The 16,634-nt window shown below is 45.0% G+C and overlaps 1 protein-coding gene across 2 annotated transcripts; it reads left to right on the plus strand.

Moving 5' to 3' along the window:
- The first annotated feature begins 2 nt into the window (after nt 1–2).
- Nucleotides 3–15,260, plus strand: IK (IK cytokine). 2 transcript variants are annotated; one of them, XM_031666481.1, is made up of 20 exons: nt 3–143; nt 655–721; nt 3,931–4,023; nt 4,306–4,365; nt 5,190–5,357; nt 6,149–6,263; nt 6,731–6,801; nt 6,896–6,942; nt 8,033–8,196; nt 9,725–9,833; nt 11,206–11,245; nt 11,408–11,633; nt 11,784–11,802; nt 12,548–12,626; nt 12,906–12,986; nt 13,536–13,593; nt 14,397–14,485; nt 14,679–14,787; nt 14,959–14,993; nt 15,082–15,260. In XM_031666481.1, the coding sequence occupies exons 1-20, from the start codon at nt 128–130 to the stop codon at nt 15,107–15,109; spliced, it is 1,674 nt and encodes a 557-aa protein (XP_031522341.1). In that variant the 5' UTR covers nt 3–127; the 3' UTR covers nt 15,110–15,260. The 2 variants fall into 2 exon arrangements, 1 of the variants encoding a protein (XP_031522341.1); XR_004183831.1 differs by having other exon boundaries at nt 14,679–14,993; nt 15,082–15,094.
- Nucleotides 15,261–16,634: the final 1,374 nt, after the last annotated feature.

Raw genomic sequence — 16,634 nt, forward strand, 5'->3', positions numbered from 1 at the left:
AAGCGGAAAGGCTACGAACGCAAAGCAGTGTGGGTTGATTCTGAGGTGCACTGTGGGAAAGGGCTTGTTGCTGCGGTGTTGCTGTTGGAGACTTGATTGTTGGTGACAGCGAAACAACGATAACAAAATGCCAGAGCGAGATAGTAAGGCTCAGGCCATCCTTTATTTCTTCCCCATGGCACTTGGGGCATTTGGCGCATTATTGTAGCTTCTGAGCTTAAACCGGGTGTGTGTGTGTATGTGTGACGCTTGAGCCCGGCGAAGCCGTAGGGTAGTAGATGAAGCCGACAGCTCCGAACTCCGGCCCCAGTCCTCATTCCTACTCCAAGTGATGATGGGCAGCTTTTGTCTGTGGATCGCTTTCCCCCAGTATTGTCCCCATACTTAATCTGGGTTGCGCGTATTCATCTTTTACGTAGTATTTTAGACGTGATTTTCCGGAAGTCTTCTCTGATCTTCCAGCGCAGGATTAGGGTCCTTTGCTTTGTGCTCCCACAGCTTCTTGTAGTTTCCCATTTCAGCACTTATTACATTGTGTTGACACTGCCGCTGTTCTTCCTTTTGTTCTGTATTGTTCACTACTATATCTCAAATTTTTGCATAGGAACTGACACATAAGAGCCTGATTAAATTAACGTCAATTCTTTTTGTCAGGTGAGCCGTTCTCCAACCCTTTGGCGCCCGATGGCCACGATGTGGATGATCCTCACTCCTTCCACCAGTGAGTATTTTGTGCTAGGACCATGGAAATGAGTTGGGCGATGAATAGAGAGGTGGTGGTGATGGTCAAAGAATTCTGAATGTCTTGTCATCAAGGATGGTCAAAAATTATACCCGCTGGCCCTTTATCTCTGTGAGCCTTAATTGGATCAGGCCAAGTGCATAAGGGTATTAGAAGGGAAATTCCTGCAGGAAAGGTGTTAAATTTTTTGTTTTTTTTAAAAATACGTGTTGTGTAATTACACATTATATAGGAATTACTTCTTCCGATAGAAAATTAAAACATAGGAAATAAGGGTAAAATCTTTTTTTGTTTTTTTTTGAGACTGAGTTTCGCTCTTGTTGCTCAGGCTGGAATGCAATGGCGCGATCTCAGCTCACCACAACCTCCGCCTCCCGGGTTCAAGCAATTCTCCTGCCTTAGCCTCCCGAGTAGCTGGGATTATAGGCATGTTCCACCACGCCCGGCTAATTTTGTATTTTTAGTAGAGATGGGGTTTCTCCATGTTGATCAGGCTGGTCTTGAAATCCCGACCTCAGGTGATCCATCTGTCTCTGCCTCCCAAAGTGGTGGGATTACAGGCATGAGCCACCGTGCCCGGCCCATCTTTGATAACATCCCCAATTCATGTTTGGTAAAATCATCTTTGATAACGTCCCCCATTCCAGTCCATTTTTTTTTTTTTTTGAGACGGAGTCTCACTCTATTGCCCAGGCTGGAGTGGAGTGATGCAGTCTCGGCTCACTGCAACCTCCGCCTTCTGAGTTCAAGTGATTCTCCTGCCTCAGCCTCCCAAGTAGCTGGGACTACAGGCATATGCCACCACACACTGATTCTTCTTTTTTTTTTTTTTTTTTTTGTATTTTTAGTAGAGACAGGGTTTCACTATGTTCGTCAGGCTGGTCTTGAACTCCTGGCCTGAAGTGATCCACCCGCCTCGGTCTCCCAAAGTGCTGGGATTGCAGGCATGAGCCACCATGCCCAGCCTCAGTCCTTTTCTTAGAAGTAACCACAGTTACCTTTTTTTGTGTATCTTTTCCTCCTGTTGCCCAGACTGGAGTTCAATGGCACTGTTTCTGCTCACTGCAACCTTTGCCTCCCGGGCTCAAGCAGTTCTGCCTCAGTTTCCCCAGAAGCTGGGATTACAGGTGTGCACCACCATGCTTGGCTAATTTTTGTCTTATTAGTAGAGACAGGGTTTCGCCATGTTGGCCAGGCTAGTCTCGAACTCCTGACCTCAAATGATCTGCCTGCCTCAGCCGCCCAAAGTGCTGGGATTACAGGCGTGAGCCACCGCGCCTGACCCTCCTACTCTTTTTTTAAATGCATTTATATGCATACATGCATATCTGAGGAAAACACAACATTGCTTTGTGATTTAAAATATTTGAGTTAAATGATACTAGGCTGTATATATCATTTTTGCAACTTGCTTCTTTTTAAACCCTGCTCAGTGTTTCTGAGATTATCTTTTATAGCAGTGACAAGCATTCTGTCTTGGCTAAACTTTAGTCAGGTTCCCCAAAGAGTCCTATTTTTCAGCGGGATTCATCCTTGGCCTGCTGAGCACAGTTTTAGCAAGGAAATAAACCCCTGCTCCACCCCCATACCTAACCAAGTTGCTTTTAGTAATTTTCTATAAATTCTCACTTGTCCCTGTTGTATTTGGAATTAAGTTCAGTCTCTATTACAATGATCTTGACTCCTGTTACAATAGTCTTCAATAAAGTCTTCCTTGAGGGGAAGAGGAACTTGCTTAGATATCAAGGGTGGGAGAAGAGGAGCTGAGTTGGATATCAAAAGTGGGAAAACTTTCTGTGAACTGACTTAGAATTCCTTTTTAAAACCGAGGTCAGCAGGCCAAGGAAGAGCCCTAGTCAGAAGAGAGCTTCAAAGGAGTCTGACTTTAATTTGATCAAGAGAGGAGTCAGTCTTTGTCAGTGTACCAATTAAAATAATCTCTTGTACCATTAGTGCTGTCTTTCCCTCTTTGGGAAACACCATCATGGTTTAGTTAGTCTCCAGCTAATAAACACTTAGACTGTTTCAGACTGATTCTTTTCTTTTTTTTATTTTTTTGAGACAGAGTCTTGCTGTTTTTGCCCAGGCTGGAGTGTAATACCTTGATCTTGGCTCACTGCAACCTCCGCCTCCCAGGTTCAAGTGATTCTCCTGCCTCAGTCTCCCGAGTAGCTAGGATTACAGGCGCCCACCACCATGCCCAGCTAATTTTTTTGTATTTTTAGTAGAGACGGGGTTTCACCGTATTGGCCATGCTGGTCTCGAACTCCTGACCTCGGGTGATCCTCCCGCCTCAGCCTCCCAAAGTGCGGGGATTATAGGCGTGAGCCACTGCACCCGGCCAGACTGATTATTTTCAAGGCTATAGTTGAATTTCCTTTACAGGCCTTCTTATATACATATGTCAGTAATTGGCCTGGTTAAATATAAATAAATGGAGTTGCTGACTCGTAGGAGATATATTCTTAAATTTTAACAAATACTGCGAAATTGCCCTCCAAATTGGTTATACTGGTTTACATTCTCATCAGCATTTTATGAGAGTATCCCCCTCCCAAATTCTCACTCACACTTGATTTATCAAACTTTTTAGTAGTTAACACTCTGATGCATTAAAAGTGGCATATCCGGTCGGGCGCGATGGCTCACATCTATAATCCCAGCACTTTGGGAGGCCGAGGTGGGCAGATCACCTGAGGTCAGGAGTTTGAGACCAGCCTGGCCAACATGGTGAAACCCCACCTCTAATAAAAATACAAAAATTAGCTGGATGTGTTGGCAGGCACCTGTAATCCCAGCTACTTGTGAGGCTGAGGCAGGAGAATCACTTGAACCAGGAGGCAGAGGTTGTAGTGGGCTAAGATCATGCCACTGCACTCCAGCCAGGGCAGCAGAGGGAGACTCTGTCTTAAAAAAAAAAAAAAAAAAAGCTGGGTGCTGTGGCTCATCCCTATAATCCCAGCACTTTGGGAGGCCAAGGTGGGCGGATCATAAGGTCAGGAGTTCAAGACCAGCCTGGCCAATATGGGTGACAGAGCGAGACTCCATCTCAAAAAAAAAAAAAAGTGTCATATCTTTGTTTTGATTTGTATTTCCCTGATTTCTGTTAATTTAATCATGATTTTTACGTGTTCCTTTTTCATTTCTTACTGAGTCCTAATATTTAAAATCTTTGCCTTTCCTTCTAGATCAAAACTCACCAATGAAGACTTCAGGAAACTTCTCATGACCCCCAGGGCTGCACCTACCTCTGCACCACCTTCTAAGTCACGTCACCATGAGTAAGTCTTTCCGTGATCCAGCCTGTCTCCCAGCCTTTTTCTTGCTCCTTCCTGTTTCTTTCTATTGAAGTAGAATGACTTTTAATAGTCCCTCAGGTATTTATGCTGCTCTCTAAAGTTTGAGAACTGCCCACCTACAAATACTGATATGGATTTCTGCTTGATTGAAACTGTTACTTTGGTCAGTATTCTAAGTCTTTCTAAAAATCCTCAAGGAGACTTCTTGGGGTTTCTGGGGCTGTGGCAATATTTTGCTATCAGTGAATTTCTCGTCTGTTCTAGGATGCCAAGGGAGTACAATGAGGATGAAGACCCAGCTGCACGAAGGAGGAAAAAGAAAAGGTGAAGAAAGGGTGAAAGGTTTTAGATTTTAGGATAGACAGTGTTTAGGGGAAAGAAGTAGGGGCTAATTGTGAGGCCAGAAACTAAGATTTTGTCTTGAGGCTCTCTATTTTCTTAATGAAGCATGGTGATACTTAGAGGGCAATAGAGGGCTTTGGAATAGGCCTATCTATATTTTAATCTCATCTTCACTAGTTTCTTGGTGGATAACCTAGGCATTTGCTTAGCCTCTCTAATCCATGGATAGAATGGAGATATAGTAGCAATAATAACTTTTATCAGGATGTCATGAGGATCAGCTGTGAAAGTACATGTAGACATTTAGCACCAATGCCTGGCATATGGTAACCACCCAATAAATCTTGACTGCCATCATCATCATTATATCATCATCGTTATTTACGTGATACAAAAGTTTCTGGACTTGGTACTTGGCTTTTCCTTTATTCTGAGGGTGGACCAGCAAATAATGCGTTCTTTTCAGCTGAAATTAGAAGGTGGTAAAAATTCAGAAGATTTTCTGATTTTTGTGTGGAAAAGTCTTATATCTGTAGAGAATTAGTAGAGTTGGGTGGTATTAAAAAGTTCTGAAGTGACAGATGGGGTGTCCCAAGTTGCCACTGGAAAAGTATATAAACTGGAAGAAGGCATAGTTCTGATTTTTGAGTAACTATGAAGAGGTGGCCAGCAGTTCTATCAGGACAGACATGAGCTTTTCTCCATAGAGAGTAGGATGGAGATGTAGGGAAGCAAGCAGGAACAGTTCTGTTGACCTTGAGGTAGCAGCTGATGAACTTTACACATTTGCCTTTCTCTGGTCATAGTTATTATGCCAAGCTACGCCAACAAGAAATTGAGAGAGAGAGAGAGCTAGCAGAGAAGTACCGGGATCGTGCCAAGGAACGTAGGGATGGAGTGAACAAAGATTATGAAGAAACCGAGCTTATCAGCACCACAGCTAACTACAGGGCTGTTGGCCCCACTGCTGAGGCGTGAGTACTGAGGGACCAGGGCATGGTTCCCTCAGCATGCCAGAGTATGCAAATACAATGTGAACTCTTCCTCTTACTTTCCTGCCCTGTAGCCTACAATAAGCGATTTCGGAAGCACTTGCCACCCACAAATGACTGTTCTTTTTTTTTTTTTTTTTTTTTTGAGGTGGAGTCTTGCTTTGTCACCCAGGCTGGAGTGCAGTGATGCGATCTCGGCTCACTGCAAGCTCCGCCTCCCAGGTTCATGCCATTCTCCTGCCTCAGTCTTCCGAGTAGGTGGGACTACAGGCGCCTGCCACCACGCCTGGCTAATTTTTTGTATTTTTAGTAGAGACAAGGTTTCACCGTATTAGCCAGGCTGGTCTCGATCTCCTGACCTCGTGATCCCCCCGCTTCGGCCTCCCAAAGTGCTGGGATTCCAGGTGTGAGCCTCTGCACCTGCCCCCCCTCACTTTTTTATTTTTATTTTTGGGAGATGGAGTCTTGCTCTTGTTGCCCAGGCTGGAGTGCAGTGGCGCGATCTCAACTCACTGCAGCTTCCACCTCCCACGTTCAGGCGATTCTCTTGCCTCAGCCACCCAAGTAGCCGGCTGGACTACAGATGCCCACCACCATGCCCGGCTAAGTTTTGTATTTTTAGTAGAGACAGGGTTTCACCATTTCGGCCAGGCTGGTCTCAAACTCCTGACCTTGTTATCTGCCCGCCTTGACCTCCCAAAGTGCTGGGATTACAGGCGTGAGCCACCACGCCTGGCCAGTACTGTTCTTATGTGGCCTCTTTCATTATACAGGGACAAATCAGCTGCAGAGAAGAGAAGACAGTTGATCCAGGAGTCCAAATTCTTGGGTGGTGACATGGAACACACCCATTTGGTAAAAGGCTTGGATTTTGCTCTGCTTCAAAAGGTGAGTTCTGGTGGTCAAGTGGGGAGTCATACTATCGTGCTGAATGCTCTTGTATGGGTCTGGCAAGATGAGGAGGGAGATTCCTGAGAGTTCAGACTGAGTAGAAGAAGGGCTAAAGGTGGGCCCTCTGAAAAGCTGATTGCTACTTATCCTTCAAGTATCAGGCCAAATTTTATTTCCTTGGAGAAGCCTTCCCTGATCACCCAGGTGTGGTTAAGTGCCTCCCTTCACCTCCCACTTCCTGTACCTTTGCATAGCCCTTCTGTTTCACTTACCACAGCAATTATTGCACTTTGTTGAAATTGTTTAATTTGTCTGTCTCATCCGCTGTAAGCTCCATTAGGGTAAGAACAATATCTGTCATGTTTAATATTATATTCTTAGTTCCTGGTACAGTGTGGTGTAGTGGATGTTCAATAAATATATAAAGTGATTGAATGTCCTAACGCTGCTTGCTTTCCTGTTAGGTACGAGCTGAGATTGCCAGCAAAGAGAAAGAGGAAGAGGAACTGATGGAAAAGCCCCAGAAAGAAACCAAGTAAGTAAATATTACAGAAGGGTTGAGAGTTTAGAAAGGTGGGACTTAAAGTTGGAGCACATTTGGCAAAAATAAAACTTTTTTGTCTTTTCAGGAAAGATGAGGATCCTGAAAATAAAATTGAATTTAAAACACGTCTGGGTGAGTACAGTTTCTATACTAGTGACTCTGCATTGTAGGTGAAATGTAGGGAATTTAATGCTCTGGGAAGGATATGCTTCTCCTTTCCCCCAACCTCCTTTTCTCTTTCTTTTTGAGACAGGGTTTCACTTAATTGCCCAGGCTGGAGTGCAGTGGTGTGATCATGGCTCTCTGCAGCCTTGACCTCCTGGACTGAGCCTCTTGTGTAGCTGGCACCACAGGCATGTGCCACCATACCTAGCTAATTTTTATTTTTTGCAGAGATGGGGCTCTCTGTATATTGCCCAGGCCGGTCTCAAACTCCTGGGCTCAAGTGATCCTCCTGCCTTGACCTTCCAAAGAGCTGTAAGAGTCTTTCTTGGCCCCAAAACAACTAACTCTCATAAAATACTCTAATAGGACTCAGACATAGACTTAATTATTTCATATGTCATTTATGTCTCCTCAGGTACATTGAAAGATTTTTCAGTTTGGGGCTTATGAATTAAAAGAAGTAACATGGTTAGTGATTAAAAGTTCAAAATTTGGAATCGGAGAGACCTGAGTTTAAACCTTGATGATGAAACCGCATTAAGTGTATGATGTTAGGCAACTGACTTTGCTTTCTGTTTGTTCATCTGTAAAACTCGGGTTATTATTTACCACATCACTATTGTAGGGATGAAGAAAAATGAAATCTATAACATGCCTATCATATTGAGCAGGTAGTATAGCTGTTTTTTCCATCATCATCAATATTACCTTAAACTTCATCCTTCTTCCTCAAGACTTAATACAATATAGGTGCATAGTGCCCTTGAAGAGGCAATGTAGAAGAGTGGACAAGAGCCCAGGCTTTGGAGTTACACTGCCTGGTTCCATTCTTTGCTCCATTACTTAGTAGATACATGACTTTAGGTAAATTACTTAAATCTCAGCCATAGTATTCTTATCGGTAAAAAGGATAATGATATCCACTTCACAGGGCTGTTGTAAAGATTAAGTGAAACAAAGCTTGCATAGCACTTGGCATGGTGGCTAGCACAGAGTAAGCACATAAGTGACAGCTGTTCTTGTAGATCTTGGCTACTTGCTGCTCTTCTTATTGTAGGCCGCAATGTTTACCGAATGCTTTTTAAGAGCAAAGCATATGAGCGGAATGAGTTGTTCCTGCCAGGCCGCATGGCCTATGTGGTAGACCTGGATGATGAATATGCTGACACAGATATCCCCACCACTCTTATCCGCAGCAAGGCTGATTGCCCCACCATGGAGGTGAGTGAATGGAATCCTAAGAGCCTATCATGTGAGTCTCAAGCCTGGGAATCAGCCTGGCCTCTGCCCCATGTCCCTCATCCACCGTGTCACCAAGTCCTGTTCACTTTTACCTCTTAAATCTCAGCTGAATCCATTCACTTTTCTACTTCTTCACCAATAACATTCCAGTCTAAGCTATAATCATTTGCTAGAACTATTACTATTTTTTTTTTTGAGACCAGTTCTCACTCTGTCACCCAGGATGGAGTGCAGTGGTGCTATCTCGGCTCACTGCAACCTCTGCTTCCCAGGTTCAAGCAATTCTCCTGCCGCAGCCTTCCAAGTAGCTGAGACTACAGGCATTCATCACCACACCTGGCTAATTTCATTTTTAGTAGAGACTGGGTTTTACCATGTTGAGTAGGCGGTTCCTCACCTTAAGTGATCCATCCGTCTTGGCCTCCCAAAGTGCTGGGATTACAGGCATGAGCCACTGCACCAGGCCTCTGGAACTATTAGGAAGGCTTCTAATTGGTTTCCGCACTTCCACTCTGATTTGTTATTTTATCTTTTTATTGAGGTGTTCTTCACATGCCATATAATTCATCCTTTAAAAAGAATTTTTTAAAAACATTTTTGTGGGTATATTATAGGTATATTTATTTATGAGGTACATGAGATGTTTTGATACAGGCATATAATGCATAATAATCACATCATGGAAAATGGGGTATCCATCCCCTTAAACATTTTATCTTTTATGTTACAAACAGTCCATTTATACTCTTTCAGTTGTTTTATAATGTGTAATTATTCCTGCCTATAGTCACCCTGTTGTGCTATCATATAGTAGGCCTTATTCATTCTTTCTTTTTTGTTACCTATTAACTACCCCTACCTCCCCTACCCTTCTAAAATATACAGTTTGGCTGGGTGCAGTGGCTCACGCCTGTAATCCCAGCACTTTGGGAGGCTGAGGCGTGAGGATCACTTGAGGTTAGGAGTTCAAGACCAGCCAGGCCAACATTGTAAAACCCCATCTCTACTACAAATTAGCCAGGCCTGGGGGCATGTGCCTGTCATCCCGGTTACTCGGAAGGCTGAGGCATGAGAATTGCTTGAACCCAGAAGATAGAGGTTGCAGTGAGCCAAGATTGTGCCACTGCATTCTAGCCTGGGTGACAGAGTAAGACTGTCTCCAAATAAATAAATAAAACGTAAATTTTTGTCTCACTACAGTTTAGCAGCTTTTAGTGGTATCTCATTCTTAGGATAAAGAGCAAAATCTTTACCGTACCTGTGAGCCTCTGCAACATCTGGCCTTTCTAGAATGTTCTAGACTCCTTTCTTGAATGTTCTTGATTCACTTTTGATGCAGGACTTTTGTGCAGGGCTGTTTTATCTCTCTGAAATATCCTTTCACAGCACTTCCTTTCCGTCCCTTCACCTACTGTATTGTAATTCAGTCTTTAGTTTGTTAAGTGAATGAATAAATGAAGAGATTCCTGCTCAGTGGTTTAACATTCTTGTTTCTTGCTATTTTCAGGCCCAGACCACACTGACCACAAATGACATTGTCATTAGCAAGCTTACCCAGATCCTTTCATACCTGAGGCAGGGAACCCGTAACAAGAAGCTTAAGAAGAAGGATAAAGGTACCTGGAGGGTTAGAGAGAGAAACCTTACCTACAGAGGGCATTTGGTGGTAAAACCAAGGTCTCCTGGAGCTTTCTGTCTCCAGAATATTGAGAGGCTCCTGGGAAGCAGAGAAAAATGGGAGTACTGGAGCATTGGCAAGGAGACAGTTACAGCCAGATTCTGTCTCCTTAATCTACCTAAGAAGCAATGGTCAGGTCTGAAGCATGAGGGATGGAGAATGGGTAGCTTATGTCCCATTTATTTATTTATTTTTTTAAAGATATATTTTGGTGAAAACCAGAAAACCTAGACAAATTCTAAAAAGGCTCTGGCCGGGCGCGGTGGCTCAAGCCTGTAGTCCCAGCACTTTGGGAGGCCGAGACGGGTGGATCACGAGTTCAGGAGATCGAGACCATCCTGGCTAACACGGTGAAACCCCGTCTCTACTAAAATACAAAAAAAATTAGCTGGGCGAGGTGGCGGGCGCCTGTAGTCCCAGCTACTCGGGAGGCTGAGGCAGGAGAATGGCGTGAACCTGGGAGGCGGGGCTTGCAGTGAGCTGAGATCCGGCCACTGCACTCCAGCCTGGGCAACAGAGCCAGACTCCATCTCAAAAAAAAAAAAAAAAAAGGCTCTAACACTTGACCCACATTTTATTTTATTTTATTTATTTATTTTTGAGACAGAGTCTCGCTCTGTCACCCAGGCTGGAGTACAGTGGTGTAATCTCGGCTCACTGCAACCTCTGCCTCCTGGGTTCAAGTGACTCTTCTGCCTCAGCCTCCCAAGTAGCTGGGACTATAAGCACGCGTCGCCATGCCTGGCTAGTTTTTTTATTTTTAGTAGAGATGGGGTTTCACCATATTGGCCTGGCTGGCCTCGAACTCCTGACCTCGTGATCTGCCCACATCGGCCTCCCAGAGTCCTGGGATTACAGGCATGAGCCACTGCTCCTGGCCTTATTTTTATTATATTTATTTATTTATTTTGAGATGAGTCTCGTTCTGTTGCCCAGGCTGGAGTGCAGTGATGCCATCTTGACTCGCTGCAACCTCTGCCTCCTGGGTTTAAGCAATTCTCCTGCCTCAGCCTCTTGAGTAGCTGGGATTACAGGTGCCTGCCATCACACCTGGCTAATTTTTTTGTACTTTTATTAGAGATGGGGTTTCACCATATTAGCCAGGCTGGTCTTGAACTCCTGACCCCAAGTTCAAGATTCGCCTCAGCCTCCCGAAGTGCTAGGATTACAGGCGTGAGCCAGCGCACTCAGCCTTGACCCACATTTTAAACAGAAGATGTTTAAAAGGGCATTAAGAGCTGGAGAGGATGGTGAAGTTCAGTGGAAATTAACTGAGGAGTATGTTCCTGACTCCCCTCTTTAAATTTCAGGGAAGCTAGAAGAGAAGAAACCTCCTGAGGCCGACATGAAGTATGTATCCTAGCCCCTGGCATCTGATCAGAGGGAGGGGGTCTCTGCATTTCTTGCATCTGGCATTTTAGGGAGGCATTGACATGAGAATCTGGAGAAATGGTCAGGGGAAGCGAAGCTGTGTGTGTGAATTTGGCCAGCTAGTGATCTCCATTTTCCCAGTATTTTTGAAGATATTGGGGATTACGTACCCTCCACAACCAAGACACCGCGGGACAAGGAGCGGGAGAGATATCGGGAACGGGAGCGTGATCGGGAGAGAGACAGAGACCGTGACCGAGAGCGAGAGCGAGAACGAGATCGAGAACGAGAGCGAGAGCGGGACCGGGAGAGAGAAGAGGAAAAGAAGAGACACAGCTACTTTGAGAAGCCAAAAGTAGATGATGAGGTGAGATGTGGGCCCTTAGTACCAGATGATGGAGTTGCCCCTCTCTGGAAATGTGAGCAAGGTTGGGTAAGGAATTGATTCAAACTTGAGGGAGGGATGAGTATGAATCTCTCATGGTAACACTAACCTTACATTTTGTGTTCTTTCCAGCCCATGGATGTTGACAAAGGTGAGTTGTATCCACAGCATCTCACAGTTGCTCTAGCAGTCCTGCTTTCCCCTGGGCTGAGAGTCTGACCTAGGGCTCAGAGCTGGCAACGGTAGGATTTGGGGACTTCCTGGTTCTGGGTTCTCCTAAGAACCGTGTCTTGCTTTATGGAATAGGTGGAGTTCCCTCCACCTTCCTGGGCCATGGCAGGGCATATTTGGTCTTAGATATAATTCCTGTGGCCCTGGGGTTCTGAGGAGGTGAGGTAGAGGTCAAGTATGGAATGTTCTGGATACCCTACCCTAATCTCAACCAGAGTAACTCATTATTTATTGGAGTTTGTTTAAGACTTTGTCAGACAAACGGGTTCTATGCCTTAAAAAATGTTTCTTAGGCCGGGCGTGGTGGCTCACGCCTGTAATCCCAGCACTGGGGGGCCGAGACGGGCGGATCACGAGGTCAGGAGATCAAGACCATCTTGGCTAACACGGTGAAACCCCGTCTCTACTAAAAATACAAAAATTAGCCGGGCGTGGTGGCGGGCACCTGTAGTCCCAGCTACACGGAAGGATGAGGCAGGAGAATGGCATAAACCCAGGAGGCGGAGCTTGCAGTCAGTGAAGATCGTACCACTGCACTCCAGCCTGGGCGACAGAGCGAGACTCTGTCTCAAAAAAAAAAAAAAAATGTTTCTTAAGTGTGTTGTGGGGAGGAGGTTGTGAGAGCCTCAGTTCAAGGTCTGGGCAGAGTTCTCTTTTTCTCCTAGGACCTGGGTCTGCCAAGGAGTTGATCAAGTCCATCAATGAAAAGTTTGCTGGGTCTACTGGCTGGGAAGGCACAGAATCATATCCTTTATTTTAATGTGTTCCTGGGTTCCAGAGAACTGATCTGTTTACTCCAACCCCCTCTGCCTGCCTGCTCCCTTCTACCCTGCCCCACTCCTTCCCTTTTATGCTGAATTTTGACAGAATGAAACCATCCCTTGTTCCTTCCCAGAGCACCCGTAACAGCTCACAGCCCTCTCAGAATTTTCATGTTGGGGCTTCTAGCCCTTGGTCCCTCCTCGCTGAAGCTTTACAGCAATAGGTGGAATCCTGTCTAGTGTTTTCTTTAACATAGCATATGCTGAAGAAACCAGAAGACAAAAAGCAGCTGGGAGATTTCTTTGGCATGTCCAACAGTTATGCAGAGTGCTACCCAGCCACGTATGTGAAACCTGGTTAAGGAAGGAGGCTGGATGATTGGGGAACAAGTTGGGGGTGAAATGGAAATTTGATTTGCTAAGTTCCAGGGCTACTTTTTTTTTTTTTTTTTTGAGACAGAGTCTCACTCTGTTGCCTAGGCTGGAATGCAATGGCGTAATCTCGGCCCACTGCAACCACCACCTCCCGGGTTCAAGCAATTCTCCTGCCGCATCCTCCCAAGTAGCTGGGATTACAGGCATGCATCACCACACCTGGCTAGTTTTTGTATTTTTAGTAGAGATGCAGTTTCACCATGTTGGCCAGGCTGGTCTTGAACTCCTGACCTCAAGTAATCTGCCTGCCTCAGCCTCCGAAAGTGTGGGGATTACAGGAGTGAGCCACTGCACCTGGCCCAAGGCTACTTCTTACTTGGATGAACTACTTTATTAGGCTTTGAGTGGGAGGTCAAGGGGGTGGTCATTCCTATGCAGATAGCCTCTTAGTCGGGTAGGTTTCCAGATGAAGCATAGGGTCAGGGTGTTTAACTGTTTAACTCTTGCTTCTCCTTAGGATGGATGACATGGCTGTGGATAGTGATGAGGAGGTGGATTATAGCAAAATGGACCAGGTATGTAGTTAGAAGGATGGTGGGCGCCTTTGGGTAGTTATTATATTTTTTTACATATATCTCCTTCCCCACTCCTAAAAAATCTGTCTCATTTACTGGGCTCCACCCTCCTCTAGTTGCAGCAGTAGAAACAGCAGCATTGAGGGTCATGAGCAGCTTAACTATTTCAGAGTCTTTGCACAAGATCAAATGACATAGGGTCAAAAATCTATTTTTTATTTCCTATAGCAAAGTGCCACGCTTTGATTCCCATGGTAGGCAGTAAGCAAGCATCAGTGCATAAGTAGAAAGGGCAGAAAAAATTGCAGTCTTTGGAAAATAACTAAATTTTATTTTAGCCGGGATTGAAGTTTTCCTCTAAGTCTTAAGCAAAATTAAAAAGAAAAAACCACTAATGCCACTAATAGTGAAGAAATCTCTATTCGTCCCCTGAGTTCTTTGTATTGAAATAGCATAGTTTAATCTTGGAGCCTTGTTTAATCCTGCCTCTACCATTTATTAGTTTTGTGAACTTGCCAAGTTCTTTTACTGTTTATGCCTCAATTTCCTCATCAGGAAATGGAGAGAAGTGTAGTTCCCTCTTCATAGATTTTTTAATGAGAATTAAATGAGATAATGCATTTAGTGTATAGAATAATGCCTGTCACATAGTATGTAATAGGCATTTATTATTACATATCAGGGTATGATTTATGAATTGTGGAACCTGGGATTATGGGAGAGTCTGGCTTCAATCAAGGGCTGAAATTCCATTTCCACTGACATCTCTTCCTTCCCCATCCCCCCATTCTGTCCTGCAACAGGGTAACAAGAAGGGGCCCTTAGGCCGTTGGGACTTTGATACCCAGGAAGAATACAGCGAGTATATGAACAACAAAGAGGCTTTGCCGAAGTGAGTCGGTACTGAATATGGGCAAGGTGTGAGGAGGGGTGTGGGGATGTGGTGGAATAGTGCACATAAGGTTAGAGGGTATGGTCTGGCTGAGATATTCCCAATTAAGTTCTTTGCCCACAGGACCCTGGGAAAACCTCGCCACTGCTATGCAGTCTCTGATGCATTCTTTGCCAACTGTGCTTTTTTTCAGGGCTGCATTCCAGTATGGTATCAAAATGTCTGAAGGGCGGAAAACCAGGCGCTTCAAGGAAACCAATGACAAAGCAGAGCTTGATCGCCAGTGGAAGAAGATTAGTGCAGTAAGTAGGATGGTCCCTTGGGTGGGAGGGTTTCAGGTGGGAGAAGACATTAGCCTACAGATTCAGGAACAGGCAAGGGGCTGGAGAGCCATGGAAATGAGAGGTCAGCCTTGGGCCTCAGGTGAGCTTAGATGGGCAGCTTGGTGATAGACTATCCTGTTCCTTTTGCAGATCATTGAGAAGAGGAAGAAGATGGAAGCTGATGGGTGAGCGGCATTATTCTTCCTCTGGGGGACTGGTGGGAATTGCTTAGTGTATTGATCTTATGCTGACCCATTTCTCCTTTCATTGCAGGGTTGAAGTCAAAAGACCAAAATACTAATCACCAGTTACAACCGGAGACCCTCCACAAGGATATGCTTCCCACTGTTTTCTTTCTACAATTTCCAAAGGTTGCAAGATATTTTTTGGTGGATGAATATAAAATTTTATTGTGTAATTACTTGGTTCCATTAAAATTGGTTAACTTGCTAGCTTCTCTGTTGAGCATGCCCCCTCCAGTGCCCTTGAAGCACCAAGAACACTAATTCCACTGGTTACATAGAATCACATGCAGAAAGCCATCAGTCCTTTCCTGAGCTGTGGTTCTAGATTGCTAGACATGAAGGATGCTTTCTAGCCAGTGTGCCCAGTAGAGAAGGGAATAATGATCCTCACTGATGGGCAAGAGGTGGATAGAGGAATGTAAGGATGATTGGTTTCAAATGTAAGACTCATTCAGGCCCATCTTCAGGCCTAGTCCCTGGACAAAGATTTCCTGGATCCTGCAGTCAGCCTAATGGGCTGCTAATCTGATCCCCAGGCTGTGAAGGACTGGGCTCTGGATGAAGGCATCTAATGAAAATCACTTATGGGTGAGAACCAAAACCTTTTATGAGTTTATGTCTTCCTATGAGCTTTATTAATGTTGAGTACAAATCACTGCCTCCTTGGCTAAAGGTGTAACCTTAGGGAAGTGCTTCCGGTTTAGAGCTGATATAGTGTGGCCCTGCAGGTACAGGAATTCCTATCCTAGGCCAGAAGGGTTTGGTGCCCTTCATCACCCTGAAACATTTGCCAAGGCCCAGAATAGGTCTGTTGGCCTTTGAATCACACCATTCCTTTCCCTGTTCTTCCTTTCTGCTCCTTACCAGCACTTTGGTCTGGTGCGCATCATTAGGTGTCACTACTGCTTCCTGGCTGGATGCCAGGCTGCCACTGTTTACCCTGAGCCCAAGATTTGTGGCCTCACCACATCCAAGAAAGCTAGAAAGTCACCTTAGCCATTGCCTTGTCTTTGACTGTATTCACCTTGGTAGGACAGATATTTTTGAGGAAGCCAGCATTGTGCATTGCACATAAGAGGCTGAAATTGGGCCTTGCTGCACTAGCACCTAGAATGGCTAATTTCAGACAAATGACACCATGGTTCCATGGATGTAGGCAGCAGTCCCAATTATTAAAAATGGTCACAGAGACATGGCACAGAAGACGACATCTGGAGAGTCACTAAAAGCAAGACCTGGGGGTTGACTGTTGGTTTAAAATTCAGTTTCTGAGGCCAGGCTCGATGACTCATGTCCACAGTCTCAGTGCTTTGGGAGGCCAAAGCAGGAGAGTCGCTTGAGACCAGGAGTTCGTGAGCCTATAGCTATGCAGGAGGATCGAACCGAAGAGTTCAAGGCTGTGGTGAGCTATGATCACACCACTGCATTCCCAGCCTGGGTGACAGCAAAACCTTGATTTAAAAAAAGAAGAGGCTGGGCGCAGTGGCTCACGCCTATAATCCTAGCACTTTGGGAGGCTGAGGCGGGAAGACAGGTCAAGACTTCAAGGCCAGGCTGGGCAACACAGTGAGAGTTAAGTTT

Source organism: Papio anubis, chromosome 5 (assembly GCF_008728515.1).
Source record: "Papio anubis isolate 15944 chromosome 5, Panubis1.0, whole genome shotgun sequence".
Lineage (NCBI taxonomy): Eukaryota > Metazoa > Chordata > Mammalia > Primates > Cercopithecidae > Papio > Papio anubis.